The sequence below is a fragment of the Triticum urartu genome, chromosome 3A (assembly GCF_056163025.1).
Source record: "Triticum urartu cultivar PI428250 chromosome 3A, HENAU_Tu73, whole genome shotgun sequence".
Lineage (NCBI taxonomy): Eukaryota > Viridiplantae > Streptophyta > Magnoliopsida > Poales > Poaceae > Triticum > Triticum urartu.
In genome coordinates, this window is record NC_141875.1 from 23,759,151 (window position 1) to 23,768,956 (window position 9,806).

Consider the following 9,806-nt stretch of genomic DNA (forward strand, 5'->3'; position numbering starts at 1 on the left):
CTTCTGAAATAGTGTCCAACATAAAAAAGATGAGACATGGATGATGTACAAATAACATAACACTTTCGGTATTCAAAACTATGCTGGCCAGCATTATGGAGAACGATTCAAGAATAAATAAAATTAACTCCTACAGAAAAAAAAAACAAAGGATCGAGTCATAAAACCAACAGAACATTAAAAAAAACCTGAGCATATCTTCAGTGCTTATGTCGCTCGATGCAGAGTCCGCGCGTTATCCTCCTTTTCGAAAAAAAAAAGAATTCTTCAGTGCATATGACAATATCATCCATTAATCTCAGGTTTCTCATAAAACATAAAACGAGCATTGCTCAGAAGATGTGAGCGAAGGAAAACATGATCTATCAACAAACATACATATCAGTATCCAGTTAACATCTGCTACAAAGAAAGCTTATACGTTTAGGTGTTGAATTTTGTGGACCTACACGCACTGAAGATACGCTTAGGAAGGAGTAGATTTGGATTAGGTGTCGAACCATGGAATGAGGGCAAAATTCCCATAGTCTTTCAGGCCCTGCGCATCAAGATTTTGCATCGGATAAGAGCCAACATATTTCCTTTGGAACCAGAAGAGCAAATGCAGAGGACTCTGACTCTGAATGCATTTCCACAACAAGTTCGTCCATGTTTCATCTTTATATGTGTTTCTAGTTTTGTACTTTTTGTTTCATTTATATCATTCACGATTCTGAATGCAAATGATACAGCAAAGCATCATTTATCTTTGCAGCAGAAAACCCCCATTTATACTACGCCATCGGATCAAAGAACAGAGAAACAGAGAAACCCCCATCAAATGAGCATGTAAAAGATCTCTTTCAGAGAATCGTAGTAAAAAACAGAGAAACAGAGAAATGAACTAATGCATCGGATCAAGTGATGATGGATTATTCAAGAAAAATGATGGGGTTTGCCCCTGGTTCAAATGCCCCAATCTGGGCTTCGAGATTCAACTGAGCGATGAGCGATACACTTACCTGCTCCTGCAGCCGCCGCCGATGAGGATGTTGACCGGCTGATCGGGCGAATCACCGCCGCGGCTCCTCCGCCGCCCTAATCCCAACCTGACGTGTCTAACCCGCCGGCCGCCGTCGCCCCCAGCAAGAAAGTGTGCACCCTTTTTCAAGTACATACAGGAGGGGTAGAAATTAAGTGGACGCAGGGACTTCCAGTCAGTAACCGAAGCACTTAATGCTGCTCTGAGTAGGAGACGCTCTCGATGAGAACGCAAGTCTCTTGGGAGAATGCAGCTTGCTTTCTCCATTCACACTGAGTATTACTCGTATTTTATTTTTTTAGATCTTTAATTTATCGATTACTATACAGTATATTACAGAAATTATAATAATTCACACAGAACAATATTTCATTCTGCCTCATAAAAAATTGGGTCGCACCTGCCTCCACCCGAGTCGCCCCCGTGTGGCGGCCCGGAGGCTCCCAGATCCCGTCGCCCGGCCTTCCCTTCTCCTCCTCCTCCTCCTCCTCCTCCTCCCTCGCCGCTGCCCGAGGGCGAAGCCTTGCCATTGCCGGCGGCGGCGGGGACTCAGGGCCCTCCCGCTCGTGAGGGGCTGGCGCGGGCCGACGCCCCCGGGCCGGTGCGTGGTGTTCGGCCGGACGTCACGACAGGGGATGGCGGCGCTCCGGCGATTCCATACCTCCACGGCAGGCGGCTTCAAGGTCTTGGGCGTCGCAGTCGTTAGGGACGGCGGCGGCGGCGCGGCCGGATCAGGGCCCAGGCGTGGGCTTGGTCTCCGGGTCGCGGTCGGCGCGATGGCGAGTGCGGCACGTCGCCAGCTCGGTGGATTTGCGGATTCCATCCTTGTTTGGTCCTTGACAGCGCGGGCAACTCCGGGGGAAACCCTAGATCTCCATGGGAGCGAGCAATGGCGGCGCTTTTGCGTCATAGTCCCTCTTCAGGACATCATTTTGGGATTTGCTCCGGTTGAAGGGACCAGCGACGCCAACGGCGCACGCCCGGTGGCGCAAGTGTCGATGAAAATCGCGCCGACTACGGTCATGAGGGACGATGAGGACGTCTTTGATGTCGTTTCCTTATCGAGGCATCGTCGTTGCAGTTTGCGTCATCAGGCTCGGGATGCTCTGGGGGAAACCCTAGATCTGGGTCTCCCGGATCGGACGATGATGACGTTCTCTGTATCGCTTTCCCTCCTGGGGTCATCGTTTTGGAGCAAGTGATGGATGGAGGTGGGAATAGGAGGAGCGGTGTTACATCTACGGCAAGGTCAGCGGCGGATCACGGCGGCATGGCGCTGCGGAGTTTCGGCGATGGGCGCGCATGGATGGACACGCGCAGGATGGTGGCGGTTGTCTGGCGTCGTGGTGGCGTCGACGGCAGGCCTGGCAAGGTTAATGCAGCAGTACAACACTGAAGATGGATTGGTGGCAGGTGGCTGCGGCGGCCTTATACCCAGCAGGCGTCCTGGTTGAGGAGTGCGCCGGACTGGTGGGTGCCCATACCCGGCAGGCGTCCTAGTTGCGACCTCAGGTTTTAAATGTTAGGTTTGGCTGCGAGGTTTGTTTGGTATTAGGCCCAGACTATCAGCATCCCTTCATCAACTGGATAGGAGTAGCGATAGATATTGCCTAGACGGTGGCTTTTGTCTTACTATTGTATGACTTTATAAGGTCTTGTGTGAATAATTAATAAAGTGGCTGCGTGCATCTTTCAGATGCAGAGGCCAGGGGTCCTCCTCCTTTTCTAAAAAAACAATATTTTATGTTGCCATCAATTTCTTTTTATTCCGACGTCAATTTTTTACCAATAATGTATCATTTATACCCCTGCCAAAAAACAAAACCAAACCGAAAATGGTGGCACCAAGCCTAAGTGCAACCCCAATGTGTCGATCCGAATGGACGCACATTTTGTTTCTTTTTTTGTTTGTTTGGGTTGCCCGCACGTCGTCCGCCCCCTTCTGCGTTCGGGTCGGCCGAGCACCCAACGCGTAGATGCATTTTCATCCTCATGGCCGGCCTGTCGTTTTTTTTTTCAAACATAATACCAACATCTTACATAGTTTCACAACCAAATAAATATATCATAGTTTACAAGCCAGACAGGGCCGGGGGCACGCGGCGAGGTGCTACTGGCCGGACGACAGTGGTGGTGCGGCGAGGTGGTGGCGGTGGCAGCGGCGTTGGTGCGGGGAGGTATGTGGGTACGGGTGGCTGTCCTGGGCACCGAAACTGGGCGGTGGCGGCGGCAACGACATGGTGGGGTGGCCGGATGTGCTGGTTGTCGATGGGAGTAAGAGAATGGCATATGTGCCACCGACTAGCGAGCCAGGGGAAGGAGTAGGCGGCTGTCGCGCACGTCTGTTTTGTGTGCATGCTGATGCAACGAGACCCAAATTTGGGCCTGAAATGGGCCGTCTGGCGAACAAAAAGTAGACGCGCGTTCTTTTTTCTTTTATTAGGTCGACGCATTGGGTCGACTTTTATGTTCATTTCGATCCAAACAAACACGCACGAACGAAATGGATCAGCGTGTTATTAGAGTTGCTCTCTGACCGCCACTGCATAGCCGCACTCCGCCTCCGAGCCGACCATTCCTAGCCACCGACTGTGGCGGGTCAACCAAGTGCCTTTGCCACCCTACTGGCCCAACTTGTTTGGGACTATAGGCTTTGTTGTTGTTGTTGTTGTTGTTGTTGTTGTTGTTGTTGTATCAAATCATGTCAATCCAACGGCCTAGCCTGCTTCAATGTCGAGCTCGCAACACATTTAGCGTGCAGTTAATTTCATGCAAAATATAGTGCTAATCACATAATAACACGTAAATAATATCCTACTTAATATCCGCATGCACTTAATATACTTTCAAATTAACGTGCATTGCACGTACACATTGACTAGTATATTAAAAAAGTGATCTCCCAGCCAGAAAACAAAACCAAATCGAAAATGATGACCCCAAGCCTAAGAGCAACTCCAACGCACCGATCCAACCGGACGCGCATTTTATCCGTTTTTTTGTTCATTTAGGGCGGCCGGATATGCTGGTTGTCAATGGAAGGAAGAGAATGATCTATGTGCCACCGACTGGCAGGCCAGGGGAAGAAATGATAGTGTTTATCTAAACTTAGTAAATTGCTAGGAACACAAATAAAATGATAGTGTTTATCTAAACTACAAACAAGAAATAGAAAACAAAAAAATTAAAGAAACTAAACTAAGGGAAACTGTGCTTGAGTAGTAAACGTTCTCGAGAGAATTAGAGTCATCACCACAAGTATGACACTGACAACACATGATAGACATGGCTCTTTAATTGTATCACTAAGCCACTTGTATATGATCTCGGGTGGGTGGAGCCAATAAAGTATGTATCCCCACTCCAGTTATCACCCACACTCGTGCCACCACCGTGCTTCCCCACTCCGGTTATCACAACTCATAGTTTAGGTTAGATCTTTTTAGTCCTTGCACGTGCGGGCTCGGGCGGATGATGACATTTCTTCTTCGAGTTTGTTTTCTGGACTCCGATCCTCTTATAGTTCGTCCAGCTGGACGTACTCGACGAAGCTCTGGCGTAGGTTCCTACCGTCTCCTTGCGGTCACGATGTTAGGGTTTCCCGACTTGCGTGTGCGATGGCGAGATTTGATGTCAGTTGCTTTAATTAAATATATTCAAGGGTTCAATGATGATGACTGCGGCTCTAGGACATTAGTCCTTAGGGACAAGTTCACTTCCCAACTGTCATCGACAAAGTCAGGCTAGCTTGATGTGCTGTACGTGGGTCGTTATGGTAGTGGTGGTCGGTCGTTTAGAGACCTCGATGTAATGCTTTGTACTTCTGATGAACTTGTATAATAGATCTAGATCTTTACTAAAAAAAAGCACTTGACTTCGTATATTTGTGATTCTTTTTAGTTGTGCAATGTAGAGGCGGAAGGTATCCTCCCATCCGCATTCGTTTGAAACATCCTAATTATATGCACAAAAATTAAAATAACGATTTTTTTCCATCTACCATCAAAATAACCCATAAAGTAAATTACCCATCCCGCCATCCGGAAGTGAAAAAAAAAATATTCTTTGTTAATTGTTTCTCTGAAGTTTTTCGTCTATGACGAAATTGCCTCTAAAGTTGGAAGTAAATTACCCACCCGTCACCCGTAAAAATGAAAAAAATAACAAATATTCCTTTGAATTATTCGTACATCATAGGGCCCTTCAGTTTTTCATCCATCATGAGGCTAACCTTCTCGTTTTCTTCTCACACACACATCAAGGATGTACTTAGAAAAATAAACGCATAATGAATCAAGTCCAACATTGATTCATTGTCAGCATGTTAGAATGCACGTGTCTTACGATTCGCACGGGTTGGTGCACAAATATTCAAATACGTGAAGTGCAGATATTTGAAACTTGATTTAAGGACCACGATTATTATCCCGTTGCAACCCACGACCCTTTTTGCTAGTGAAAGGCCAAAACATATTATATCTCAATTATTCCCAACAATCCAGCTTGTGCGTAGGATCCTAAGACTATTTTTCAAACCGTTGGTTTGAGCTAACGCACAATCTTCATCGGCCTCATCATCTCGTTGTCTTCATGATCCAAAATCTGCATACCAAATGAAACGAACAAGTTGATAAAGACAGTGCTTGACAGACAAGCTAGATGAATTGAGCAATGGTTTCTGCTTGATGCTTACATGGCAATGGTAGACGTAGCCGGGGCCGGCGGTGACGTCGAAGGGGAAGCGACCGCTCTTCCCTGACGCCGCCGTCGCTGACGACTCCTCCAGCGGCTTGAACCGCACGAGCAGCGTGGCCACTGTGCTGGGGCGCACCTTGAACACGTTCTTCCATCCACGCTCCTGCCGTGGCACGACGTGCCTCCGCCCTCCGGCGAGGTGCCGCTGCATCCCGCACGCGAGCGCGTCGTTCCGGCCGCCCGCTCCGCCGCTCGCGCTCCCTCTCATGCACTCCCTGAACTCGTCCACGCGCCGGAGCGACCTCTGCTTCAGCACGGTGAAGACCGCCAGGTGCACGTGCAGCGGGTGGTTGTCGTCGGTGAGGTTGATCACCTCCCACAGCTCCGACGTGCCCTCCCGCGGCGTCTCCGTCACCGGGTCCGTGTACGCTAAGCCGTTCAGGTACAAGTGCGTGGGCTCGTCGGTGCCGTTCTTGGTGTACTCGTACATGGCGATGTGCCTGGTCACCACCGCCTCCCGCGCGTCCGGCTTTGGGTACTGCGGCATCAGCGTCGCCGGCACGGTCGACGTGTCGTGCTCTGGTTTACTCGCGACCACGAACTTCATCACCGCCACCGTGTCCGCCTTCTCGCCCGGGTCGCCGGGGTACGGCGCCGGCGCGTCGGACCGCAGGGTCACCGCGTCGTGCTTGGCCCCGACGAAGTCGACGACGACGTCCGCCATCTCCGACGGCGCCAGCAGGAACCCCTCCGTGGGCACCGGCCGGGCGAGGTACACGGAGTCGGAGCCGACGTGCACGAAGCGGAGGCCGCCGGAGAGCGAGAGGCGGAAGAAGCGCGCGTTGCTGGCGTTGAGGATGCGGAAGCGGTACCGCCGGCGCTGCACGCGGAGGAACGGCCACGCCTTGCCGTTGGCGACGACGACGGCACCGAAGTACTCGGGCTGCCACTGCGGGTGCACGTCGGGGTTGTTGCCCGTGGCGTTCATGAAGAGTGCGCCGTCGCTCCTGAAGTCGCGGTCGAAGAGGACGAGGTTCCGGTCGAACTCGGCGCCGGAGGGGAGGCCGAGGGGCGCCTCCGCGGCCGGGTCGGACACACGGTACGCGCCGAGGAGGCCGGCGAGGATGTTGACGCGGGTGAGGCCCATGGCGTGGTCGTGGTACCAGAGGTTACCGGGAGGCTGCTGGTTCGGGTACTCGTACGCCGGCGAGGAGAAGTGAGAACCCGTGGCGGCGAAGCCGGAGGTGAACCAGGCCATGGAGTGGCCGTCGGAGGTGGACTGCTGCACGCCGCCGTGGAGGTGGGCGACGGTGGGGACGCCGGTGGCGTTGCCGAGCCGCCCGGCGGCGAGCGTTCGGTCCCACGGGAGGATGTGGCGCGACGGGAGATGGTTGGTCCACGTCACCCGCGTGGGCACCCCCTTCATGGCCACGATGGTCGGACCCGGCACGGTGGCCGTCTCCTTGCTCGCGCCGTAGGCGAACACTCGCGTCGCCGGTAAGTCACGGTGGAATTTCTGTCCACAAACAGAAAAATAAAACGCAATTTAGACACATTCATATGTCAATACAAAAAAACTACTGTTCAAGTCTAAAATCCAACTGAAATATTTGGGACCACACTGAAATATCCAAAAAGAGATAATTTTGAACGAAGTTCGAGTTTGCTGTTTCGGCCATCTTGTTTTCCGGTAATTCTTTTGGATTTCAAATATAACAAAAATAACTTAATTTTAACAAGTGCTAAGCTAATTTAAATTTGTCTGAAACTTCTTACAATCTTGCCTGAAATTGTGAGGTTACAAATATTTTGATACCCACGGAAATTTCTTGGTATTCTACTGCATCAGCTAGGAACACACAAAAATTGGTAAGAGATTGGTCGATTTTTTGCCGAATTTTATGGGGGAAATGACGGCGTTCCAAGTACGGCGCGTCCATGCTGGGAGATCAGCAAATCAGACTGGTGCTGATGCTGACTCCAACTAGTGTGACGATGCTTATGCTGCCTAGAAAATCCACATGAAGCTGTTGAATGGGTCCCCATGAAAGCTCTAAATTATTGTCCGCCATTTGCTCTCATTCAAGTGATATACTAGTTCTTTTGGCCAAAATGAAAACCGAAATCACCCAAGTTTAATGATTTCAGATATGGCTAAAAAAAATTATACTGAATAGGGCTGATTTTTTTTTTGAAACCAAAATTCAAAACAATAATTTTAGACACGTACGAATTTTGCCTGAATTAACAAAAAATCTTTCTGACTGTCCAAGGTCAGAGTTTAACTGCGCGAACTTTTATTCATTCTACATCAGCTTGGACGCTTGATCGAATTTTTTTTCTTCAGAATTTTATGGGGAAATGACGTGTTCAAACAAGGTGCATCCATAATTAGAGATCATCACAGTGGTGCTAGTGTGACGCTGACGCAGACGCATGATGCTGATGCTGCCTAGAAAGTCTGCTAAAGTTGGCTGGCAAGATGAAGATGCACATGAAGCTGAAGCTGAAGCTGAATGGATCCCCCTGCTGGCCAAGAAAGCTGTGAATTATTGCCTGCCATTTGCTTCCAAAGTGATAAGGGCGTGGGCAATCCCCAGCCAGGTACCACAACCGGTCCCATCCCAGCGGCTGACTGACTCCCTCCGTTTGGAATTACTTGTCTCAAAAATGGATGTATAGAATTGACAGTTTGGAGGGGACATCTAGATACATTCATTTCTGCGACAAGTAATTGCGACCGGAGGGAGTAGATTGATTGGTCTCACAGCTGACAAAGATGGCGAGATAGATTGGAATGGAATGGAAAGAATTGGCCGACAATTAATTGTGTGTGCTGATTCACTGAAAGTAGCATAGAATTGACAGTTCGGCCTTTGTCTTTCACAGCATGAATGGAAGAGAGGCCCCCTCCAATTCCATTGACAATGCAGAGTGCTATTGCTTTCTCTTTCTCTTTGATGCAAACATGTGCTACTACTGATGGTGGTAGTAGTGGATTTATATCTTGTAATCACCAGATAAGCTTAACAACAAAACTAGTGTGGTTTTTGGTACAGAGCCGAGAAAAGACATGGTGTTTTGTTCCTTTGTTATTCTGGCGGCTCTGAAATTAGTGGGCAGGGTTGTTGCCAGTGGGATGTTCTCTGGGGACTTCAGTGTTCAAGATGATTAGGCGCATAAACTTTAGATTAAAAAACTGCAAGTCCTAATTAATTTAGATTTAAAGAAATAGGAGTATATCTGAAGGAAAGCATTATAGTCTCTCCACGAAGGACAGGTGAGACGGAACGGAAAGATCAATTTCTGAAATGAAGATAACAAGCCAACACTGAACAATGAACAGTCGCTTCAACCAACAGTCGGCGTCACCACGCGTGCGCCGTCGTCAGGCGTAACCGAATCCAACGAGCGCCGCCCAGCGCAGTGGATGAGAACAGAGAGACAAGCAGAGAAGAGAAAGGCAAGATTGCACACGCACGTACCCACATGGTGTCGTACATGCCGACGGTGAGCTCGCCGGTGACGAGCCTGCCGCCCTCCGCCACGCCGTACCCGCGCAGCACGGGCATGTCCGGCAGCTCGTCCACGAACTTCTCCAGCCTCCCCGCGTCCAGCAGGCGGACGCCCCGCCTCCCCTCCTCGCCCTCGCCGTCGGCCAGCGCCACCGCCGCGAGCAGCAGCAGGCACGCGCCAAGAAACCTCCTCTCCACCATTGCCGCGACGCGGTCGACAGCGCCGCTTCGGTCCCCTTGGATTTCTCCGGCGAGAGAGAGAGAGAGAGAGAGAGATGGGGGTTCCACTGAGGCTGGCTGTTGACAGCTCGGCCTTGTGTTTGTCCGCTGGGTTTTGGCTGGGTTCTCTCTGCTTTAAAGACTTCGGGGAGAGGGAAGCGAAAGGGACGGCTCGGGAAGAATATCTTTGGCCTCGGGAGCCGAATTTATTGGTGTGGAATTTGTAATTTCCTTTCTTTGCAGAACCAGAATGACGTGGCCTTCTGTTCTCCCTTGGAAATGATCATGATTTTTATGGGTTGCTTGTTTTGAAGCATGGAAAAAGTAGTAGCTTGGACTGATTGATTCCATTTGGG

General features: G+C 50.1%; 1 protein-coding gene across 1 annotated transcript; it reads right to left on the reverse strand.

The window, feature by feature from the left end:
• Positions 1-5,422: 5,422 nt before the first annotated feature.
• Positions 5,423-9,566, reverse strand: LOC147978035 (multicopper oxidase LPR1 homolog 2-like). Its single transcript, XM_087546087.1, has 3 exons — positions 9,202-9,566; positions 5,715-7,232; positions 5,423-5,623 (listed from the first exon to the last, which is right to left on the reverse strand). The coding sequence occupies exons 1-3, from the start codon at positions 9,430-9,432 to the stop codon at positions 5,570-5,572; spliced, it is 1,803 nt and encodes a 600-aa protein (XP_087402213.1). The 5' UTR covers positions 9,433-9,566; the 3' UTR covers positions 5,423-5,569.
• Between the last annotated feature and the right edge of the window lie 240 nt (positions 9,567-9,806).

What these genes read in the sequence shown, in the direction of transcription:
- LOC147978035 (XM_087546087.1), bottom strand. Translation starts at nt 9,432, where the DNA reads ATGGTGGAGAGGAGGTTTCTTGGCGCGTGCCTGCTGCTGCTCGCGGCG. An exon ending in GCATGTACGACACCATGTGG is followed by an intron (nt 7,233 to 9,201) that starts GTACGTGCGTGT and finishes GTTTGTGGACAG; the next exon opens with AAATTCCACCGTGACTTACC. An exon ending in GCTACGTCTACCATTGCCAT is followed by an intron (nt 5,624 to 5,714) that starts GTAAGCATCAAG and finishes TTTGGTATGCAG; the next exon opens with ATTTTGGATCATGAAGACAA.